This window comes from Megalops cyprinoides, chromosome 25 (genome assembly GCF_013368585.1).
Source record: "Megalops cyprinoides isolate fMegCyp1 chromosome 25, fMegCyp1.pri, whole genome shotgun sequence".
NCBI classification, from domain to species: Eukaryota; Metazoa; Chordata; class Actinopteri; order Elopiformes; family Megalopidae; genus Megalops; species Megalops cyprinoides.
In genome coordinates, this window is record NC_050607.1 from 9168373 (window position 1) to 9193420 (window position 25048).

A 25048-nucleotide genomic window follows, 5' to 3' on the forward strand; every position below is an offset into this window, starting at 1 on the left:
GTGATAAAAGGATGATGCCATAACCTCGCCACCAACGAGCAGCAAATGTCCTACACACAGACTAAATGTAGGGCGCTTAATTGATGCTAGGACTGATTTTCCACAGCGCACACTTGATTGGTCTGAAGCCAGGTGAGCAGGGAAAAAGGGGAGTGCGAGGCATGAAGAAGAGGTGTTGTTTTGATACACATTTATTCACACACATTCTCACATTAATTATTGGGTTTTTTGCGCTTTTGAGCCCAAAGCAAAGTCCTGCAGCAGTACCAGGGACGCGAGCTGTTCGTTTTCCGTTTTAAGCGTGTTTTCTATGATCCTTGATCTGAAAAACGAACGCAAACTAATTAAACAACCGAGGACCACCTGTTGTCCAACCTTCAGTTCAAGGTCAACGTGCTGCAAACGGGTGAGTTTAAATCGCACGCACAGTTGAAGACAAGTCATTTTAACATCCGCACGATGGAACCGGTCACTGGATACCAGTAGAAGTAACGCAATCTCTTCTTGAGCGCTTAACACGATGTCATGTAGTGCTTTGCTCACTAGATGGCACAGGTCCACCATCTTTAGAGGAGGCAAGTGTCGGCACAGAAGTGCCTTTCTGCTCTAAGAGTCGATCATGTTAACGAATAGAATGAAATTGGTTTTAATTTACCCAATTATGAATTTTGACCCTGCACCGGATGTAAATGTTTAGATATAGAAAACATTAATGTTCAACTGACTTCAATTTTATTTATTTATTTTTTTCACATTAAAATATAATTTTGTGCCAGTCAGTCGGATTGAGTTTTTTGTGCGTTTTCTGTTTTTGCAGGGCTCTCTTTCGAACGTGAAATTCATTGGTTAAAAGGATGCCGCAACCTTACAAATGTGTTTTCACGATAAGAGATTTTCACTTTCATCATTGTAAAGACCACGCTCACAGGACAGTACCCCCACAGGGTAGTGACAGATTGGGATTGTTGTCAGGCCAGAACTAATAAGATTATGTTACCCTTTCTGTAGTGTAATGTAGGGTACTGTAACTCCTGTTTCCAATCTGTTTTGCATTGTGAAACACCTTTGAACCTGTAATAAATTCATGTTTATTTGCGCGTGATGGAGTGGATGACTCAAGGTGAGCCTGACGCAGGAGAAAGTGAGAACGACCCCTTGACCGGTGGATAAACGACTCATCCTTCTCACGGCCTCAGATAAGTCTGTTTAGTCTTGGTCCTCGTATGCAGTACATATTCGAAAACATGGCCATTTAAATCAAGACAACCCAGCTATTGTGGAAGATTAAGCCGAGGAAGGTATACCGTTCCTCGCCCGTGGACTGATTGAGAGAAGCGGCCGAGGTAAGACCCGAAAGAGTTCGGAGACCAATCACAGGCGGTGGGAGTATTTTCAGATTGACTTGGAGGAGACGGGCTCGCACTCTCTCGAAGCGCTGTCTCTTTCAGCACCTACGAACAGAGGCTGGAGCGGCTCTGAGCGGGCTGCGAACGCGCAAGGAAACCCGGTCCGAGCCGCCGAAGAGCAGGTAGATGCAATCTTCAACAAATGTTGTTATTTCGTTGGATTTGCAAGAGTTGTGTCGCTCATATTCAGTATGATTTCCCCACTTTTACCCCCTCCCATTTATGGTGATCTGCATGTGCGGTGTCTTAATGTTTCTTCTGCCTGTACTTTCGTGCCAGATTGCGGCTGATTGCATGAACGGGTTCCCCGATTTAACCCATAACATCATTTCCTAGTGGACATGGGTACTGTTGGGAACATCGGCCAAACCCAAATTATTTATATCAGAGATAAATCATTGCGGTCGTTCGCCCGTGGCTAAAGTAGCCTCACACTATACGTACGCCATACGGAAAAGTGCTGAGCTCCGCAAGGAAGTTGCATTACATGGTAGAAATGTGATCTTGCATAGCAATATGAAACATGCACTTGGACGTGATTTTTTGTAACTCATTAAAAAAATGCATTTTATGTCGTTGAACCGTCAATTGAATATTATGTTTACATCATGGTAGATTCTGTAGATTATTTAAATGAAGCATTTTAAACGTCGAAAGTGCATGAGTTGTAAGCACTGCAGTGTTATCAATACAAAATATGATATTCGCTTGCTCATACTAGGTTTTTCCCAAAGTAGGTGTTGCATTTGGCGCCCAGAGAAAGCTCTATCGCTGTTCCTGTCGCCTTTATCGCAACACATACGTATATTTTTGATTAAATTTGAACTATGCTCACATGTATACTTGTGTCGTTTGCTGTAATTTTAAAATGCCATAAGTTCATCTGAACCTTCCATAAAAAGCTCACGAGAACAGAAGACAAAGCAAGCATTCTGCATATTGCAGCGGCGTGTTTTAATTAGCCGACCGTTTTCCCGTGCATGGACTGTTGAATCACCGCATTGATTTGCAGTGGCCAAGTAAAATGTTATCGTTCATATTCCTTAACGATTTTTTAGCAGGAGTTTAAAGTGATTGTCAGTTCATTCATTAAACGTGATTATTCTAATTGCATCTTATTTTTTATACATCAGATACGATTGTGAGGGACAATTTGAATATTCAGTGCTGGTATTGGGTGTTCGTGTTCTGTGCTATTTGTTTCCTCTCGACAACCTGTATATTGTCTTATTGAACAACTGTGATATGCAGGAAGAATAATGGTGCCCTTTTACCACTGTAACAGGAAAAGACAAAAGCTATCAGCTTCTGAAAAGAACACAGGGATCCTCCGGGAGGAGTTGGGTTGGAGAAAATATAATAGAATCACCAGAGAAGGTGGCGCAGCGTGACATGTACCGATTCGTGTAAATTAAAAAGAGAAATGTGACGGAGTTGGGCTTCCAGTGTAATGGCTCGCTCTTCTCTTTGGTCGCGACAATGATCGAAGTGCTGGAATCTTGCTATTTCTCATTAAGTTGTCCCCTTTTGCCAAGTAGAAAGGCAATCATTTCTCTATACGAAAGGAAATTGTACCCTAATTGTGCCAGGAAGATTTGTATTTCACTATAAAGAGGGACCAAGAGACACGTTATTCTTTTTCATTATCATTTTAAAATAGTTCCGATATCACTGAAAAGAAAATTCTAGATAATGTTACTTGCACAGGGGTATTGATTGATTGTAGATTTAAATTTTCTGTCCAAAATCAAGAGGGTGCATGTGGTGTATTCTTTTTTCACTAAACATTATTAAGAGAACAAACAAATTATGAGCAGTGGAAGTACAGCTGGATCGAATGAGATATGACTACTTTTATAGAAAAATGTTTCTTTTTCCGTAATCAGGCATTCGGTGTATATATTTTAAATATATCTGTATTGGCATACGACGGGACGCATACTCTGGCTAAACAGTTTCATATGTATGTTTTATACCTGTTGAAGCAATAGACACCTCGATTTCAACTGTATGCAACGAACGCCTCTGCTTTGCCTGCCCACTGGGTCTGGCGTTGGCATCTTGCGCAGCAGATGCCGCTTGCAGCGCCCCTGCGCGCGTTTCCGCGGTGTCTGATGTGGCACGTGGTTTGGGAACTTCACATTTAATGAGCCTGATCATCGCCACAATTTATCAGGGGTGTCAGTGATATTTAACACAGCAGTTGCTGCTACGACAGTACTAATAATAAGGATAAGGATAATGATCTCTCTCTCTCTCTCTCTCTCACACACTCACACACACACACACACACACACACACACACACACACACACACACACACACACACACACACAGATCATCAGCCCTAATGAATACAGCCAGATGGTAAATGTCATGGGAACGGCTGCTCACAGGCTCACCATCTACATGCATTGAAGTCTGATGGACTGAAGTGGTGTTAAATATACAGTGTGTGACTGTATGAATGAAAGTATTCAGATGCTGTATTATGTGGTATGAGGGGAACCAATGGAATGACTTGTGATTTGTACATTTTTGGTTGTACCAGAAGGTGGCAGGTTCAAAGCCCAGCTCTGACAGTTCATCTTAGTCTTTGATGTTTCAGTGATTGAGTAAATATACAGCTGAATTGTTAATATGTAAACTGTAGCTTAAAGCATCTGTTGTAGGCTGGGCAAGGGAGGGGGTGTCTGCTAAGCAGATAAATAATATAAAACAGCAGTGCTGTGTGTGTGTGTGTGTGTGTGTGTGCGTGTGAGAGAGAGAGATCGATGAGACCGAGAGATCATAACATCTTGTTGATCTGCTGACATTAATGTGATTTATCTCTGTATCCTGTGTAGGTTGCTCCCAGCATGTGAGACTCAGAAACTGAGAGTTTTCCTGCTCTGCTCTCACCCTCCACCGGCCTCCAGATCCGTCCTTTCCCACCTACTTGTCCCTGTCCTGAAATGCCAGCTGCAGGTGGCGGCGCACTCCCGCGGGCCCCGGGCCCCTAGCTCTGCTCTGAGCAGAAGGGGGGGGGGGGCACTGATGGTCCCACCCACTTCCTGTCCCACCCGCTGCTCCAGTCACCCAGCTCTCCTCAGCCCAGCTCCCGAACCCCGCCCCTTTCCCACGCTGCCCCTCCCGTCGCCATGGTGAGGGCCTGCAATTTGCCGGCCCTGTCCTATCAGTGCTTTGTCCTGCTGACGGCCAGCTGCTGCTGGCTGCTGGGCTCCGCCCAGGAGTACGCCCACTCCATCCGCCTGGAAGGCGACATCATCCTGGGCGGGCTGTTCCCCGTGCACGCCCGGGGTGACCGGGGTGTGCCCTGCGGGGAGCTGAAGAAGGAGAAGGGCATCCACCGCCTGGAGGCCATGCTCTTCGCCATCGACCTGATCAACAAGGACCCCGAGCTGCTGCCCAACGTCACGCTGGGCGCCCGCATCCTGGACACCTGCTCGCGGGACACCTACGCCCTGGAGCAGTCGCTCACCTTCGTGCAGGCGCTCATCGAGAAGGACGCCTCCGACGTCCGCTGCGCCAGCGGCGACCCGCCCGTCTTCGCCAAGCCCGACAAGATCGTCGGTGTCATCGGGGCTGCCGCCAGCTCGGTATCCATCATGGTGGCCAACATCCTGCGGCTCTTCAAGGTATGGGCTACTGTCTCACTGTGCCCTGTTTTACTGGAGCTGCAATACTGCTTGGCCGTGACACCTGGAAAGATAGGCTGCTGCTTGGAGAGGTGTTGGTAGGTTGGTAGGTTTCCACATGAAAGATTGCAGCTGCTGATAAATGTTTAATCGTGTACCTCCTCATATGAAAATTGTCAAGCGTGTATTGATTATTGAAAGACAAGCCAATATTCTTCCACCAGTCCTGGCTTGTATCCCGGGCTGCATAGCCCTGTTCATGGTGTGAGCTGCAGCTGTGATAGAGTGGTCTGGTCTCCGCTGTTGTCTTCATTGCCATGGATATCTGAGACCATGGTTCATTCTGTGGTTGCATATGCTATATATTATGAGAAGTGTAACAATCTCCCATGTGCCCATGCTCACCATCTTGCAGGATGGGTCCTCATTTGCATTTCAGATCACTTGCATGTGGCCTGATTGCGCCAGAAAAAAGTGGATTTTAATACCAGGTGTAGGTTGGGCCCATGTCTCAGTCTCAGGCTGTTCTGAGATCAGCTCATCTTATCATTCCCCAGACTCAATAAATCAATTCAGTTTCAATTTCAATTTAGCCTGCTTTAAAGGCATGATAGCATCATTCTTGTGTTGCCAAGGCGTCATACAAGCATTTCTGCCTGTCAGCCTCAGCTGATGTTTACCAAGCGCTCCATCAGAAAATGGCTGCGGTGTGTCAACCAGGTGGATGCTACATCACTGGCTGTCCCCCAAAACTGGTGGTATGAGTTCATATTTCATATTGTGAGTTCATATTCAGTATCGTGTCCATTATCCACTGCGCCCAGTCCCCAAACAAACGACTGCTCTGATATGAACTCGTCAGGCCTTGCCACGCTTGTCTCAGGACGTTAGGAGGAAATAGAAGTTGAGGCTCTGGTGCTCCTCTTCTGATATTAAACATTTAGGCTGTGCGCGGCTTCCTCTTGGAGCAGACGGCGCCCGGCTACGACATCCAATTAAAATGCAGTCAGTCTTATCAGGAGACGTGTTCCTCGCTCAGCCCCAATTTGGGAGATGCGTACCTCTGCGGCTTTCTCCGGGGAATGACCACACCTCCTGTATCCTAATTTGCCCAGGTGTCGCTCTGCATATTTAACACCGTAATAGTCAGGTGCTGGATGGAGTCACACCGAGGAGCCGTACAGATGTGTGAGTGTGCCTTTGTAACTTTGAAAGCATCTGGTTAGTGGCTTCCTTACTCCTCTTGTTGCATCAAATGATACAACTCGCATTTGCCTAATAGGATTGATTTAAAACACTGAAGTGACTTTACAGTAGGGAGGCGGTATTGCATTTGTGTCGGGTTACCATTGATGGCTTATCTTCTGTTACAGGTCTCATGAATAATTACGCATCTGTCGCATGCTAAAAATAGGCAGTTTAAACAGTGATAAACACGGGTACTGTTATATTAATCTGATGCTGCTAGTGAAAGGTTCTGTCATCCACAGAGAGGAGGTAGACTGGTCTGAGTCTGATCATTTCCTGAAGGAAAATAGGAAATGCAGAAGCACACTATTTGAGCCAAGATGGAGGCAGAAGGGCTTTGGTGCAGAGGGAGGAAACACAGAAACTGACAGTTTGAGCCAAGATGGAGAGCGGAGGGCTTTTTCTGCAGAGGGAGTGCAGGTGTGGGTGGATGCTGGTGCCGTAAGGCAGGGGAAGCTCCCTCAATGCAGATTTGGAGGGAAGGAGGACTCCAGTGAGCCAGAGACCTGGCAGCGTTGTGCACTATGGTTTTAGTAACGGGCCTTTTTATAGATGGCAGGTTTGATGAGTGTGCTGCTGTTCCTTGCCAAGTGCATAACTGGCATCACTTCAGCAAAGTATCCATTACAGAATAGTATGTAAAATACAAGTAAAAGTTGTGAGCTGTGCCTGATTAGGCTGTCTGCCCAACAGATCAATAGTGTAATGTAGAAGCACATAATTAATGTAATGTAAAGCAATGTGATTGCAAAATGAAGCTGGATGTTCAAGGCTATTCTGACAAACATAATCATGCACACCTGTGTGCAGGTGTTATTTGAATGGCACCTAATGGCGTTAGGTCAGACACCCCCCAGTGTAGAGGTCCTGCCCCTGGAGTCACAAACCGGGATGAAGCCCCCTCCCCGAGGGACTGTCCTTTAAAGTGCCTGCTTGCTCGCTGTGTCCTGGACATGAGCGCTCACATTTCACACCCCATTGACTCACATTAACAGACCAACAGTGCCCCCCCCCCCCCCCCTTCCCTTCATTATTGATTACAGTGTCAGGGCAGGCTGGGTAATTACACTGCTAATTGTGGAATGGACAGATCCGGGTCACATGATCATCCTTCCCAGAATGCACGTGGCGGCGTTCTGCTCTCCCGTGCTGTGCGCAGAACCTCCTGCCAGTGTCAGCTCCATTACTCAGAAGCATGCTTTCTCACTTAACAAGAATAGCTCTGCAGGTCCATATAGGAGACAGTGGAAATTGATATCATTAGTGTGTGAGCGCTCTCATCATTGTGATATCATTATTAGGTTTTCGGCCAATATTATCGTGTTTTTTCTGTTTATCTGAAGAAATAACTTGGTTTTAGGCAATGGATAATCTTTTTTAAATTTGAAACATTAAAGCTCTAATCCTGACACTGATCAATTTCATGAAGTCTTTAGGTGGTTTGCAATTCTAGTTAAGATTTTGAAAAATTAAGTAATTACTCCCTGAAATATGCCTTGAGTACACAAATTCTTTTACTCCCTCCTCATTGTAGAATGAGTCTTGAAAAATGATGCACTGTATTTGAATCATACAAATACAAAAACATGAAAATGTGCCTGCGAAACAGAGGTAGGGAGACTCTCAAGTCTGTGTTTATTTATAATTACGTGCCGAAACCTGACATACAGCACCAACGGAACAACAAAGATGTTCGTTTTGTAGCGAACGTTTTGCTAATTAAAATGGATTATACACTTCATTACACAAGGAACACACCGATTAGATTAAAACATGATTAACAAACAGATGAACGTTAAATCACATTGAAGTGAAGGCGTTGCCTGAGAGGCAATTTAATTTGTCTGTTTACTAAACAGCTTAAGGTCATGTTCAGCAGTCAGGAAAGAATGAACTGTCAGACATATGCCCCTCACCTTGTAAGTCCATCACATCCTTTGACTTACATTCTTTTAAAAGAATACTAATGTACTTATTCTCTGTGAATTGAATGTGCACAGATTACTGTATAATCTAATATATGGTAGTGTTGCTCATATCATGTTTGATGTCAAGCTCATATTATCAGCCATAAGGACCTGGTTTTAGTGAAGGGCCCTTGTTCAGGTATTCAATTATCAGGATACATTTTTGTTACACCATGTCTGGTGTGTATTGGGTAGCATATATTTTCAGATATTTAAATGAAAAATTAATAGTAATAACAGTAATTTAATAATGCATAAATCAAGGCAATGGGTTATAAGGAGGTCTGGTTACTATTACCATTATTGTGTTGATGGAACTTTGAGTGAAACAACGGTAGGCTAAGAATCTTGATATCTATTTACTGTAGTTCTGATAGAAGCTATTGCTGCTATCAACATGTCTGGTTTTCATTTTAGAGTGGATTCCCTAGGACAATGAATAATTATAAAAATGCAATTATAGGGAAGGGCTACCGCTGGGGCTGAAGTATTGGGGGCCTTATTGATTCATACTGCTGTAGAAATTCCTTACCTGCCCACCAGGGGGCCCTCTTTTTTTGAAAACCTATGGAAGCTTGAATTCAGGTGCTTGGTGGGACAGAACCCCAGATGTGATGATGTTGCCCTCTCAGAATTTGTTTGTCTTGAGATTTTGTGAAAGGGAATGCTATTTAACATAATTTGCGAGGATTCTGGCGACAGTACTCTTCAAGCCTGAGGCAGAGGTTTCCTAGTTGGGACCTTGGGATCTGGGCAATAAAGGCTAGTATAAGTGTCTATAATGTAAACCATGTATGTTACCCTGGGTAAGCTGGTTAATGACATCAATTTCTTTAAAACATAATTGCTCTGTAGCTGGAGTTGTGACGTTGGCCTCTCAGGTGGTCATTCCAGCTCTTACCCTTCCGAATGCAGGTGCGAGGCAGCGCCCTTTGCCTGCAGTTCTCGAATGATGCAATGGGCACGTTTTCGGCAACCCAGTTTGTTCCGCTGTGAGGCCCCTCTGTCCCTGATAGCAGCATGATGAGGAGGCTGTTGCAGTAAAGCATTATTTATGAAGAGGGCAAGGGGAGACATGGAAAGAACATTAGTGCTAAACTTCCTCCGATGGGTACATGTGCCGCCTCATCCATCACATGCCGAGACTTACAGGAAACATGTCAGTGGTCACTTTGGGCGATCCTTCAGCCTATTACAAGCACGAAGGAGCACGTTCCGCAGTCTGATGAATGAATGAAGGGATATATTCTGCAATCCAAAGGAAAACCATAAATGAATAAATGAACGTCATGTATTTCTAAGTACAAAAAGGGTTCATAAAGAATTGGAGCTGGAGTGAAGGTCCAGGGTGTTTTGTAAGAGCCACAGAGTGAAAGGGTGTAGTAGGTACAGAGTGAAAGCGTGTAGGCACAAGGTGAAAGTGTGTAGTATGTACAGTGTTAAAGGGTGTAGTAGTTACAAGGAAAAGGGTTGTAGTAGGTACACAGTGAAAGGGTGTAGTAGGCACACGGTGAAAGCATATAGTAGTTACAGGGTGAAAGGGGGTGGGTGTTCTGTGGATTTGCTGTTGTGGAGCTCTGACCTTGTTTTCTGCATTGAGTTTTCGGTCTTTTAAAATATGGTAATGAAGTAATGTAATGTCTCCTGTTTACCATGGCACAATGCATTTGTTCACAGCTAATGGACAGAGGAAAAACTCTCAGAGATTATTAATTGCCTCGTGATCTGTAAAAGAAAGGGAAACAACGCTCCATCCATCTGTCTCCTCTCCTTATCTCTGGCGAGTTGCTGAAAGGTAAAAAAAAAAAAAAAGAGAGAATTTTGTATCACGTCGCAGTGTCCCCAGTGTGTCTTTAACAGGCCGTCCTTTGCAAAGTTGAATATCCCCCCTGAATAATTCATGACTCAACAGAAGCCAGCTGTGCAGTGCTGGGAGGCAATGAGAGAGAAAGTTGGTCACTAAAGGGGCGGGGCATCAGTCTCAGGGCCATTCACGTTACATTACATATTATATTACATTAATTTAACAGACAGTCTTATCCAGAGAGGCTTCCAGCTCAACAGAACAGAAGTGTATCCATTCAAGTTGAATGAGCAACAATGTTAGACCAGGCTGACAACACTCCCAGACCAGTGAGTGTGAGCATAACACTATTCAAGCCCTACCCTAAGTTAACTTGCGCAACCTGACTAGACAAGGATAGCCAAGTATACTACCATACATCTGTCACTGGATCGCAGTATCCAAAATATCAAGTAATACAAGTAGCAGGTATTAGGGGGTAGGGATTGATGTGGAACCGAGATGCAGTCTGAAGAGGTGGGTCTTCAGTCTGCATCAGAAGATTGCCAGTGGTTCCGTAGTCCTGACCCCTGTGGGGAGTTCATTCCACCACTGAAGGATCCATACAGACAGGGATTGTGTCTTAGAAGAGCGACCCCGGTAGGATGTGACAGTCACGTGACTGCCCTTCCTGTCTCTGTGGTCACACATAAACCAGCACTGTGCTGAAGGGTGGGGCTGCTGATGCAGGGGGTATAACTCGCGCCTGAATTGCTTCGGTTTGTCTGGCGGTTAGCTTGATGGCGCTCTCCACTGTGTCCAAGATGGTGTAAGATCGTGAACAGGCTGACACTGTTGACATACTGATCGATACATGCTTTCAGCTCTCCTTCCAGGAGGGAAGGCCCCTCCTCACCTGCGTGATTAATGTCACAGAGCCGGCTCCCCTGTCTCTGGAGGAGATGTTTCATTTGGATTTAATGAAACTCTGTGCTTCATGTGTGGGGCAGCCCGGTCACTGTAGTTCCCTAATGGAGGACACAAGCTGTTGGTAATGCTTGCAAATTGTACAAATGAACTCAGGCTGAGATTCAGTTAATGTTTTTTTTCTCCGTAATTTCAGTGATCAAACCCTTCATTGTTAGACAGAAATGTAACACTTGCTCAAACTCATGACTCAAAATTCAGGCCAAAGTGTGAATGTGAGAGCCAGGAAATGAGTGAATTCACCCTCTGTGTGCACCATTCTGATTGGATGATTGTGTATATGTGATAGTGTGGTACGTTGGACAGTGCTGCTGTTTGCTGCCTTATAAGGTGAAACTCAGGTGAGACTCAGGTGAGATGGCTGACTGTGCACCCTTTGTCCTGGGGTGTGTTTCCTCTAAGTGCAGTCCGGGGTGCCTCCTAATTAGATGATGGATTCTGTGTTTGGGTGAGCAGGTTTCAGCCTCGGTGTTCTGTCCCGCGGTCATCTCCTCCCTCCGCCCGGCGCTTCACGCTGTTTCGCCCTGGGCGTGGTAGTCCGACATCACGTCCCTTTGATCTCTCTATCAAAGGGCCGGGATTGTGCGTGTACCTGCTGTTCTGAATCTCCCTGTCTTCAACAGCCAGTCTGTGAGCCACAGTAGGGTATTGTATCAAACCCCAGGTCTCTTGCCGTTCTCCTGCATTGTTGGAATCCACCTGTCTGAGTGTGTGTTCTAAACACACACACACACACACACACTCACACACACACACACACACACACACACACACACACACACACACACACACACCATCTCCCTGCCCTCTGCTCAATTCAATGCTTTATCAACGCTTAGTTAAGATGGTAAAAAGGCAAAAATCCTAATAAGGAAGGTGTAAGGGGAACAAGCAGAAACAATATCCATATATGAAATCCTGGGAGGAGGCACAAGAGTGGATCTGTGAGACTGAATGAATGCGTTGTCAGGCAGGGAGTGGCTAATGTGTGGGCCGCTGAACAGAGGCCGCTATGAGCTCTACAAGCAGAATGAGAGTGGCTCTCTTTCTCACTATGCTTTTCTGGCAGGTGTTCACAGATGAATCATTTAGCAGTAAAACGGAAGACCGTAGGCTGAACCAAAGCCTTTCCGCTGGTGTTCACTGGCAGAGAACCAGGCAATAAGGCCAGGAAGCAACACCGACCCATTCTCTGAAATCTAGTGAAATTCCCTCCCCCCCCCCGACTCTCTATGCATTAGCTTCCATAGAGATGCACAAAGCTCCTAAATGTCTCTTACTCAGGTCTACAGTGATAAATGGTGTGATAGAGAGGGAGGGGGTAAAAAATTCAAAGGCTCATTTGTTTAAATAACTTAATAGAGCAGGGTATGTACTTACTTCTGGATCTTGATCAGGGTAAAATGGCAGTGACCAGTTTGGGGAAGAGGCAAACCCAAGGCCTCTCCCCTTAAGGAGTCCCTTAACCCTGTGGGGTTGGAACTGGAGGCTGGAACTGGAAGTCAGTGGGCCTCATTACTTATAAACGCTCGGCGCGCATGACCAAACGCTTTCCCTGGATTTCAGCCATCAAACCTGCCAATGCCTTCGGCTCATTTCACAACACAATTGATAGCAAATTGGACTGAAAAAATGAAATATCCGGAGACCACTTAGTCGCTCGGTGAAGACCGAATGAAATAAATTATTCGTCTCGTCCTATTTGCGCCGAGTGCGTGATGTGTCTGAGAAGCGGAGAAGACGCCGGCGTCACACTCAGCTCATTTACTTTTATCTGTTCTCACAGGTTCTGCCCAGCTGTGGCAAACTGCACATTTCCACCTGATTTCCGCCAGAAAAGAGGGATGACTGCACGTCGGGATTAAAAGTGATTTCAGTGAAACTAAGCGGAAGTCATTTTCGCCTCTTATGACTCATTTATTGTCAAAGTCAGGGCTCATAAACCAGACACAATTTGGACACGACAATATATGGCAACTGTAAAGTCCGCAGCTCTGTGTGAGTTAGTCACAAGAGTTTGCTCTTGGTGTGCATTTAAAATGAATTAAAACGCCAAGCTCCTATTGGCCTAGAGACGGTGGGTCCATAATGTGGCCAACCTAGAAGTCGTATAAATAAAAGTCACTGCTTGTTAATCGGTTTCTCTTCTGGAGTATGGAGCATCTTTACAGTGACACAGCATGAAGTCAGTGTATAAACAGTGGTTTAAGCATTTAAGCCTCTTTGTCCTCTCGAGGACATGTTTGGAAGTGTTTGGAATAGCACCAAACCCAACAGAAAAGGCTGAATTAATTTCCCATAAGAATGTTAGCCAGTTACAACACAACAATATTCCCCTCCAAATGAGGAGAGCAGTATTTCTCATCTCAAAATATGGGCTTCCTCCAAGGCTCTTTGGAAGGAGAGCTCGAAACAGCTTGTGAATAAGACCTTTTTGTTGAATTTTCTCTCGAAAAGCAAACAGCTGCACACATAGGATGACTTGGCTTGAACTCTCAGTCTACAAGGAAGATAAAACAACTCAGCAGGGATATTATTCAACAAATGGCTGCAGAAGAAGTGTGTATTTCCAACAAGTGAAAGTATAATGTTTTTTAACATTGTCTCTTAAGTGAGTAAGTGAGTATGCGCCCCACGGGTGGCTGCTGAAGTTCAGTGCTTGAGAGTGGGTTGAGAGTATGATACTGTCCATAATTTATAGTGCTCATAATTTCCTCTCCCCTGTGTCCCCCTGGAAAACTCCAGCCAAGGGCATCAGATGGAGGAAACAATGTAGTTAGGAAATAAGCAGGATGTGTCCTCTTTCCTATCTGTCATATGGACAAGCAGCAAGAAGTGTCCCTTATCCTGTTTGACATGGAGAGGAGAAACAAGAAGTGAACTATATTCTGTGTCCTATGTCCTGTTTCCCATGCAGACAGGAAACGGGAAGTACCCTCCTTCATGTCTCATAGAAATGTTCACAACACAAACAGGAACGGCAGGAGTGACCTCGTGTTCTCTGACCCCCTGGGGGCCTAACATATCCCACAACCCCCCACACACATGCAAACGTAGCGTGCGATTCATCACATGAAGGGGAAGGTGATGACCCGATTAAACATGTCCTTTGTGATCAGGAATACTAATGATCTGTTGATATCCTCTTTAGATCAGGCTCTGACCTGGGAAATCCCCTCAGCGGCTGTGGGATCTGATGCAGTCATGAGATATGTGTTATAAGACGGAGTGTCTCAGATACAGTAATACGATAGGGCGGTCTGAGGCTGATGAAATGCATATGTGTTCTTTCTCTCTCTCTCACTAAATACCCCGGAAAGCAGCTGTCTGTTTGCTGAGCCTCTCCACAGGGGTATTGATAACCTATCAGTGCGGCAATAAAGAGCTTGAGTGTGTGGTCGCTGGCTGAAGGTCGTGATATCAGCTTGTTCAGGGGGATTAGAGGGCAGTCAAGTCATTCAGATCAATCGGTTGAAAACAGTGAAACCAAAATTTACTTACAGGCAGTGTGCGTCTTCATGACTCCGGAAAGATCAACTAATCACATTTAAAGCTGCAGTAAACCAGCTCTTAAAATTCTCCCGTTCAGTAAGAAAATGGTGGTAACAGGATGGATGAAGAGATGGTGTGATGAGACTTCTTCTCGGACAGCCTACTGTGGAACTACTGCCATTGATTTTCTTTCTTGTTGCATTGCCATAGATCAGGAGTGATACAGCACAAAACTGAAGAGCAGTATTGTTTCATTGATATTTTCTGCAGACGTGATAAATATAAATGTACTTACACATGACCCCTTCAGGAATTGTAAGGAATTTAGGGAGTGTAAATATTTGAAGTTAACATTTTCTGCATATTTGACCCTGCACATGCACGCACACACACACACACCACACACCCAAGTGCACACAAGTGCAGGTATGTCTGTGTTCACGCAGGCGTATTGTTGCAGGGTTCCTGTATGCTCCAGCAAAAGCTTATTATTGAAAGCAAGCAGAACAGGTCTTCTTGGGAGGCTTTGATGCTGGACTGTTGCTTAATAATGTGTGCTTAATAACAGCTTAATAATGTGTGTGCTTGAGGGCACCTCTGCCATTCGTATAATATCCGTCTGTCTCGCATTTCCGTCATCAGAAATTTAATCACTATGTGCTCAGTTTTTTTCTGTGCATAGTGTACTGTTTGTGCAACCCCTGATCACAGCAGGATGTTAACATAATCAAGCAAAGACCTGACACCACAGGGTTAGGTTAGTATATATGATTATAGAGGATTTTCTTTCAAACTCCCAGTGAAAGAACTGTAACATTTTTTTTTCGCTGTTTGTGGACATGACTTAAATGACTTAAATGGAGTGGCGCATTGTTTTTGAGTGCTTTGTAATTACGTTAAGTGCGCCGTAATTGTGTGCACGCTGCGTTCTCGGTGCGTTCCTGCGCTATGACTAATGCCCGGAGCGCGTCGGGAGTGTAGCGTGTTGGAGGGTATATCCGTGCGGGACTGTACATCTCACTCCCATCTGCGTAATGGCTGCCCCCGCTGAGGAGCTGCTGGGCGGCAGGCAGGAGTGCTCCTTCCTGCCTGTCATTCTCCTGCCTTTTCTCACTGCCTCGGCAGGCAGCTGAGGAACCACCTGCCGCTGTCCTCCGGTTAGAATCACTCACTCACTCACTGATTGGCTGACAGCGTGAACGGCTTCCCCAAAGTAACCGTAGCGTCTGTGTTTCACCACTAGGTTACCAAAAAGAAAAATCACTGATCATGCGGTCGCTGCTTCTGGACAGTGGTTGTTCAAGTTCCTGCCTTTAAGTGATCCTTCCTTCTTCAGAGTCTTTAATGTTTGGGGTTAGAGAGTTGGGTGTAGACTGTAGACAGACTTGCTGTTTGGGGTTAGAAGTTTGGGTATGTAAATTGCCGACACACCACCTGTTTGGGCTTAGAAAGTCTTGTATGTAGACTGCAGACCTACCTTCCATTTGGGGTGAGAGAATTGGGTAAGCAGACTACAGACCTGCTGTTTGGGGTGAGAGAATTGGGTAAGAAGACTGCAGACAGACCTGCCGTTTGGGGTTAAAGAGTCTCGTCTGCACACCGCGGCCCATCTGTTGTGGATCCCCCGTTGCCCAGACCACTCCACAGCAGCGACAGATCCCATATTGCACAATTAGGCACCTTTTTGAGCTGTCAGGAGTCCAGAATATAAAATTAGGATTAGCATGCAAAATTAATTACCCCCCTCCTCCCCTCAGTCCTGTCATCCCAGAGGCCTTGCTAACAAGGATGGCTGGCTCACGGTGCGGCCTTAATCGGTCAGGTACGCTGGGGCGGATTACCAGGGGTGAGCTGAAACTCCTGCGATTGGAGGCTGATAGCGTAGGCGCGGGCTGCCTCTCTGGCGGTCGATCGCTCGATCTAACAGGCCTGAGGTACGAATGCAGCCAGAGTAACGGCTCCTGTTTCCCTGTAAAGCCGTTGAGGCGTTCTAGCTCTGGAGAGAGCGAGAAGGAGAGAGAGAGAGCTGCCGTACACAGATAAGCCGCCACCGCCAGTGTTAAACACTCCTGCCTCTCTCCTCAAATCCGTGAATAGAACCGACTGGCGTATGCGGAATGGAAAACAAAGATTACACGTCTAACTTTTGGCGGGCGCTTTTCGGCCCAACAACTCCTGCACACGCCAGCAGAAAGCGTGAGGGAGCGCGCGGGGCCTGGCTGTGGAAGCCGGAGCGAGACCGGGGAACGCCACGGATCAGCAGCTGTCAGAATGCGGAGCTTCCGCCCGGCGCAGGGTGTTATTAGCGATGCAAATGTGCCGAGAGCCTGTCAGCGGGCAGGCTATGCACATACGCACAATCTACCAGCTTCTGCGCAAAAAACGCCACCGCTGAATAACTTACCGTTATCAGCGGCTGGCCTCCGCCAGGAGACAGGTTTGACTGCTGCCACTGTAAAAGTGTGTTAATGCAAGAAGTCGACTCGCTGCAATCGGGGGGGAAAACTTCTGAATGAAATGCTGAGCGTTTCATTCCACACTTATTTCCATTTTTAGGACGCCAGATGCAAAATGTGAGAAACTCCCAGTCACCACTGGTGTAGCGTAAGGAGTTTTCTGTGAAGCGTTCTTGAAACATTCAGTAAGTGCAAATTGATTTTTTTTTTTTCTCACTAACGGAAATCTGGGGCTCTTGATGTAGGTGGTTGGGCCTGCAGCCCTAGGTGCTTTTGATGTAGTCTGTTGGATGCAGGTTTCTGTGGTTATATTCAATCCAAGCCACACACTGCAATCCAAGCACCAAGGCCTTTGCCCTTAACTTTAAACGACACGTTATGTGATTGTAAAACATTTTTCATGACTTTTTTTCCGTTACCTTTCACAAGCGGTCATCTCAAAAATGTTGCGCGAGTACCACAAAAAGAGTATCACTCTCCGAATTGAGGACAAATCACATTGTGTCTGGATTGGATCTGGCTGGCGGTCAAGGCGATATCAGTATACTGTTTCACGAGAAAGCGCCCCGCAGCAGTCTCTGTCCAATTAAGAAGCGGCGCTGAGCCCTGCTGGAGGTGACTCGACCCGCTGTATCGCTCATTCCTCACTCCCGCAGCACTCGCTGCAAAGGTTACCGCGCGGCTTCTGCGCGGTGCCAGCGCCCGATTCAGGGAAAACGTGGTGCGTTTTTGTCTCCGCTCAAGGGAACTCTTTGGTGCAGAAAAAATAAAGTATTTTTGGAAGATAAAAAAAAAACACACCGGGAAATAATAAGAGCAAACATCACTGTTGTTTCCTTGGTGGCCAGACTTAGTAATCATAAGGCCTTAATTGGCTGTTTGCTTTTTTTCCCCTTTTTTGGTTTGTTTTCACAGAGCAGGTGAATTACATTATTTACTTAGCAAGCAGCCTTATCAGGATTAATTTACATAAAAATTTACATATTATCCATTTATACCGCAGGATATATACTGACAAATTTGATTACCTTGCTCAAAGGTACAGGAGTGCCCCACCTGGGATTCAGCCTGCTGCCTTGGTTCCAAGTGGAGCGCCCTCACACCGAAAGTACACCCCCGACTGTAAAAACTGGTGTGTAAACACTTTTAAAAGCCGGTGCTAAAATTATGAAAGTAACAAAACAGAATATATGCATGGCTCTTCCTCTGTCATGTCAAAATGAAGCCACCTTGTGTAATTCTCCCTCAGAAGAGACGCCTCCTGTCCTCTGTGGGGGATTGTTTGTGTGCGGGGAAAAATCTGTAAGCACAGCTCATTTTTAAATGTGACCTTAACAGTCTGCCACGTCAACTCGGAGAGCTCATCAAATATTTATCGATTAAAAAGCTAAATGTGAAAACGATGCTTCCTACCTTTTATCGGCTGAAAAATTTAATAGCTGCTCTCCACATGCGTCGCCTGTAGGAAGCTGCTCAGGACTGCCAGGCATCATGGAGGGCTGAACACTGGGGCCGCTTGTTAAAGGGGATGAAAGTGAACTTTGGAGGAGACTGAAGCGAGTGGCATGTGGTGTGGTGATTAGCAGCCCTCTCCACCAGGGGGCACCAGAGAGCACTGGGTTGGAATCCTGAGTGGGAAATCCTGAGTTGAAGCGCCTTTAGCAAGGCGCTTCAAGCTGCCTCAGGAAGCCACAAGCTGTGGAAAGGCTGGTTTTGTATCTGCTTGATGTGAGAAATGCAGGCATTACAGTTTGCAGTGGATATGAGGCAATGGAAGGGGAGAGCCCGTACCCTCCTGTCATGGGAGACCAGTGTGTGGAGAGGTGGGCTGGTGGTTCAGGTGATTGTGCATGAAGAAATGAATGAAAAGAAATGAGGCCTTGAAATGTTAGAACGAGGAGGTGGGATAGGTGAATTGCTTGTCAATAGTGGTAATGTAAAAATGCACGAGTGCTAATTCTGTTGGGCGTGTAAAAGTCAAGCAAAAATAACTCACTTAAAGAGGACCGTGAGGATTATTTCAGAACACCTTTTTGAACAATTAATGTTAATCTTCTTAAGTTAATGTGACCAGAGATGGAAAACCCCGGCTTCAGAAAGTAAAAGTCCTACCATGTCTTTGTTCTCGCCATTCACTAAACAAGGTGATTTCACTAATTAGCTCCTCTACCTGGCTGAAGAGTTGGGCTAATTAAATTCAGCTGGTGTAGGGTGGAACAAATATGTGGCAGGACTCTTACTTTCTGAAGCCGGGGTTTTTCACCTCTGAATGTGTCTACACACAGGTTTTTGCTACCTTGCTCACAGTGTCAGAATTCGCTTTGAGCGAAACCTCAGTGCCTTACCGTTTGGTATTGACAATACAATTTCACAGCTGTTCTGAAGGTGAGGCGCCTTGCTCCTGTGAGCGAAAACGCCTGCGTTTAGCAGCTTTGTGGCAGAAAATAAAGAGACCATGTTACCAAAGAGAACGGATCGTGCCTGGATCGCGTGGGAAGGCTCATCTCTCAGATCCCCCTCCTCCCTGCTCGTGCCTCGTTAAGTCCACACATATGCTCCAAACGAACGGGTTGCCGGTGTCATGTCTGTGTTTGCCTGCGTAAGCTCACCAGCTCCACGGGGTGCCCCGCTCCACCGCCCACGCAACAGATTTCCAACCCCCCCCCCCCCCACCCCCCACTTCCCCGTGTGCCTCGGCAGATGGATGCGGGCCTGGTTTCGGCGCATACGAAACCCCACGGCCCCTTCTGTTCCCTGCGCATACGAAACCCCACGGTCCCTCTGAGAAGCAGCAGCGTGGCTTTGTGCTTAAGGGACTAGATGCCCTAGAGACGCTACGGCTGCACCCTCCAGCCAAAGAACCGAAGCTGAACTGACACAGCAAACATCCTGCTCTGTGAATAGGGACAAATCACTTTGGATAAGGGAACATGCTAATGTGTAATGTAATCATTCTGACCATGTCCAAGGCTGGTCACTAAAAATGCGCCAACACAAGAAGACCTTAAACTGCAGACCTGCTTGTGCAAGTGACTGCTATCACTATTACAGCTTTCAGTAATGCTGTTAGGACTCCTTATGTATGGCTCAGAGGGCACAACAGCTAGAAAAAACACAGAAGTTGCAATGTAGATGCAAAATATATGAACTGAGGCAAGTGAAAAGCCCTGTTAAACCTTCCAGCTTAAGCCCTATTAGGTAGAAAACACTAATATGGAAAGGAATAGAAGCTAGTCTGAATGCTGGACAGCAGGGCTGTGGTTGATGGGTGCACAAGTCCCAGGAGGCCACAGTGACTGTGAGGTCACGGTAATGTTATGTTTGAAACAGATCAGCGAGCAGGAGAGACGGTGGTGGGGTGGGGCGTTTTCCTCCCGTGTCACAGATGCCGGGGCGCTATGGCAACGGGGATCACCTCCGCTTGCAGAACGGCAGCGGCCCATGAACGAGGAATTCAGGAAGCGCAAATGAAGCTTGAAATTTGTTTCTGAAGAACACGGGGGTGAGGAAAAAATGTCTTGGTTTTGTTTAAAGGGACGCTTTTTCCTCTGGGAGCTGTGACATTCTGTGATCGTGACTCTGTGCTGCAGAACTCGGTGCCATGCAGGTAATAAATCACTAACAGGCAAGGGGCACACGGGGGAGAGAGAGTCCACCTGCAGCAAATGCGCGTCTGATTGGATGGATCGCCTGCCCTGTACCTGGGGCTCCAGCTGGAAGCACCGTGCCCATTATACCTGTTCTGTTATGGTGAATGGCTCCATGAGCCCTGAGACTGTGGTCATGGGGATGCTGTAGGGGAATACTGTTTGGTATTGGAGAGTGGAAGAAACATGATTGATTGAGGCCCAGATGTGTGAGGATCAGATCTGTGTGAGTGTGTGTGTGTGTGTGTATGTGGGTAATTGTAGCCAGTTAGGTTCAGGTCGAGCCAAGTGCTGCAGTGCTGGTTTACGGGGTGATAAGAACCCCTTTTTGAAGCTCATTAAGACCCATCCAGCTCCATCTGAGTGTCAGAGTGAAAGTGGTGATTTATGTCTGACAGCCAGGCGGTTTGCCTCTTTCTCACTTTCCTCCATCCTCTCTTATTTTCAGAGCCATTGAGCAAAAGGTTTCATTGTGTTATGTTGGGGATTGACTTCTCTAATTGCCGTTCTCAGGGCAGGTACAGCATATTCTCATATCCTCTTCTCTCCCCTCTCCCGTGGCGGAGTTCAGCTCGGAGAATAGTGGAGGTTAAATATAGACTGTTGAGTTTGATGGGCGCGAGCTTTATCACTTTTAATTGGAGAGTCACACATTCTCCGCCGCTTGTGAAGGTGGAACTGCGTGTTCTAAAGTGCCGCTCTGCCTCCTCAGACGCACAGATTCTGCTCTGCGTATGAAACCTGTTTTTCAAACTTTTTTTTAGGCTTTATTATTTAAATGCATATTTTAGAGGATTAGGTCTGTGCTCCCTATACAAACAGTTGAACATTTTGCCTGGGGTTCACTTTCAAATAGTTTTTGACTTCTGCCAGAGAAGTCATGGCAGATTTGTATGTTAAACGATACTTTAATAGCAAGCTACTAATCTGAGAACAGCTGTACTTTAAGAAGTTGGACCCCAGGGGTCCCCCCACAAGTTTTGGGTGTGATGGCACTCCTACATACTATTCAACATTTTATGTCAGAAATATAACCAATACTGTAACTCTCAATTGTGCTGTCATTCTTGCAAGGCAAATGATGTAAGGATGACACTGCACACTAATACTCACATGCTCTTTGATACTCACGTGCACACTAATACTTTCCTGCTTGGCACACTGATACTCCTCTAGTATCACTCCTTGGTTACATTACATTACATTAAATGCATTTAGCAGACACTCTTATCAAGAGCGACTTCCAGCACAATAGAACATAACAACAGCATCATGTCCATTCAATTTAAACGAGCAACAGTGTTGGACCACTCCCAGACCAGTGTGTGTGAGCATAACATTATTCAAGCCCTTGTGCACTCTGACAAAAGCCAAGTGTACTACGACACAACAGTCCCTAGAACACAAATTCATAATACATCATAATAATACTAATAAATAAAATTAATAATATAAATAAAATATATAAAATTAAAATAATAAAATTACCCTCAAATGCAAGAAGTAGCAGGTGTTAGGGGCTGGAGATAGAAGTGCATGGATCGGATCTATTTGGGAGAGGAGGAGGAGAGACAGAGAGGAGGAGAGGATTGTTTTACCAGCTGAGCCTCTAACCTTCTCAGCATTCTCCAGAGCCTGTGAGTGCACCATGCTGCTTAAAGTCAGAAGAAGCTGAAAAGCTGCGTGCTCTTTTCTGCAGTAAAGTGGCCCTGTAACTGGCAGGGTTGGGCAATTCCAGTGATAATCTCTGGCCTCTACATATCCATGGGAGTTCCACCCCCATGCGGTCACCATTGATTCCCAGCCCCAGTGATGTTCTCCAAACAGCAGGTGGATTGGATTTGCCAGGCCTGTTCCACATTGAGGTGAGGCTCATCAGACACTCCAGCATCAGCACTGATTCCTGACTAGTACCTCCCCCTGCTGGACACCATACTACAGCGTTCTGCTACAATACCCCTTTTCCACACTTACATACATTTGTTCACCTTGTGTATCAGTTCAGACCAGGGCGGAGTGTCTCCCCGTGGAATGAGCCCAGGCTGGACCTTCCTTAAACGGGCTCCCCCTGTGGAGCAGTGCAGGCCCTCTGCTCTAAACTCCCCAGCCCCTCAGCACTGCACCACATGAGGTGTGCTTACGCACCCAGAACTGGAGTAGAATGGCAGCTACTCTGCTGTTGTTTAATTCTGTGACGTGTGAACATCAGGCCATGGTTCAGTGTGGAGGGATGTGTTCAGAATGCCGTTCAGAGGGGTGTTTCCCATGTTTTGCATTCTGGGCTACATGAGCTAAGGCAGGAAGTGTGTGACTTAAATCATATGCAGGATATTAACAGTGAATAGAGTGGTGTTTTTCTTCTGTGCATACAATCCGTCTTCAGAGTCTGAGCCTAAAAGGTACCTTTTCCATATATCCCAAAGTCAATGATTTCTGTGTTTAGACAAGCCCAGTTACTGCCACCCCGACACAGGGTGGCCCCCATAAAACTCGGTGGTCACCCCGAGATCTGACAGCAGCCCTCACTCTCCCTCAAACAGGTCCGGAGCTGTCAGCCTGGAACACAGCAAAAAAAAAAATAACGCAGAGGGAATCTTTCCCCATTACAGCCAGCTTCCAAAACTCACAAAGCGTTTGTGAACCCCGGGGAAGCCACATTGATTAAGATCAGAGCTTTCCCCCTCATCTGTCTCGGTGGAGTCCTGGAGCTCGGCTCCGGTCTCTTTCATTCGCCGGGATTTTCCCTCCCTCTGTTGTTTTTGTCTTTTGTTTCACACTGTGAAATTGTTAACTGCTGTCAGAGCACAGAGTCCCCCTGTGTGGCATTCAGATGATGGTTTATTTTATGACACACCAGGGCAGGAGGTACATGACGGCAATACAGAGTGAGCGGGCGAGCGAGCAAGGGAGGGAGAGAGGCCGGTTGGAAGCAGTGGGGAATGGCGGGCGAGAGAGAGAGAGAGAGGAAGCAATGAAGACTGAGCAGGTGAGAGAGAGAGAGGCAGGGGAAGAGAGAGATAATAGGGCAGGTCCTAACACTAACGCTGCATTCTTTATAAAGCAGAATTTGTGTACTGCTGTGCCTAACGAAACACATCGATCCCATTCCTACAGCTTGATTCTGTTTTGTAACGGCGCTGAAGGGGAAAAAAAAAAGATCTCAAAGCTTTGTTATTCACGAAGTAAAGGAAACCGTTAAAAGCATTGTTCCACATGGAGAGGCAAACAATTTATTGCTTGGAAAGCTTCTGTAATTGGGCATTGAAATGTTTTTTTTTTTTGCTGTGGAGGTGGTTCTTACCGATGTGGCTCTTTAGCCATAGTGTAATCGTAAAGGTATCCCTGTTGTGAGCTGTGAACTTCCTTCTGGTTCCCTGCAGCGAGAATCTGAATAGATTTTTTACAGCTCTGTCTTCGTTAACCGGGCCAGCCAATCGATGTGCCCAGTTCTGTCAGCGCTGAGCAAGTACAGTGGTCCTTATTACGATCTGGCATCTTAATTCTGCATTAAAAGATACAGTCTCCCCTCAGCATACTGACAAATCTGCTTGGACATTCTACATTGTGGGGAATTGGCTTGGTAATCTGGCTCACGGACAGAGCAGAGGTACTGATCTATAAATTTGTGCTGCCCAGACACAACAAGCATTCTCAGGACTGATACAGTCTGCTGCTGTATCAGAGACACAATTCCAATGTTCATTCATTCTAAATGTAAGCCATTTATCGTGCGTTTTAAAAGGTGGCATTTAATCAAGGAAAGTCAATCCCAGTTCCACAATCAGCGCAAGCTGATATCAGCTTTTGCTCTGAATTTTCGATTGCCACAATCCTCCTGTATTTTTCCCCAGTTGCGATAATCGCTTTCACCCAAATGTGAATCGATTTCTTGAGGCAGTTGAGTCCTCTGAACAGACAGCTTCATATTTTTGTGTTCCCCCAAGTGATTTTTATCATGAGAAATGATGGATCATTTTATCAGCTATAGTCAGAAACAGAGCACACTCCATAATTCTGCTTGACACAAAAGGTTTTCTGTGATGCCAATTTAATTTACACAATTGATGAGATAAGACAGTCAGACAATTAGCTGATATTATATACAGCTCTTTGATAATCTCCCCGGGACAGTGGTCTCCTTATTTTCATGTAGACTCTGATGATTGATATCTCTGAGAACACCACTGTGTCACTCTGTGCTCTGTATCATAACTCGAGCCACAGGTGGTAAAGGTCAGTGTAACTGGGTTGAATCTGCACACCATGTGCGCAGCATGATGTCTTAGAACCTGACCAGAGATATCCCTCAGCGTGATTCAGGGCTGCCTCTGGTCCATAGCCTTGGAGTTCTTTCACCCATGGAGTGGCTAGAGGCTAATTTGTCATGCTCAACACAAACACACATGCAAATTATGGAAACGGCA

The 25048-nt window shown here is 46.0% G+C and overlaps 1 protein-coding gene across 1 annotated transcript in view; it reads left to right on the top strand.

The window, feature by feature from the left end:
- The first annotated feature begins 1414 nt into the window (after nt 1–1414).
- The window catches only part of LOC118771945 (metabotropic glutamate receptor 8-like), a 118762-nt gene continuing 95128 nt past the window's right edge, over nt 1415–25048 (top strand). Inside the window, exons 1-2 of the mRNA XM_036520131.1 lie at nt 1415–1528; nt 4253–5044. Of these exons, the coding sequence (XP_036376024.1) occupies nt 4547–5044 (498 nt within the window). The 5' untranslated portion in view covers nt 1415–1528; nt 4253–4546. The remainder of the gene's footprint in view (nt 1529–4252; nt 5045–25048) is intronic.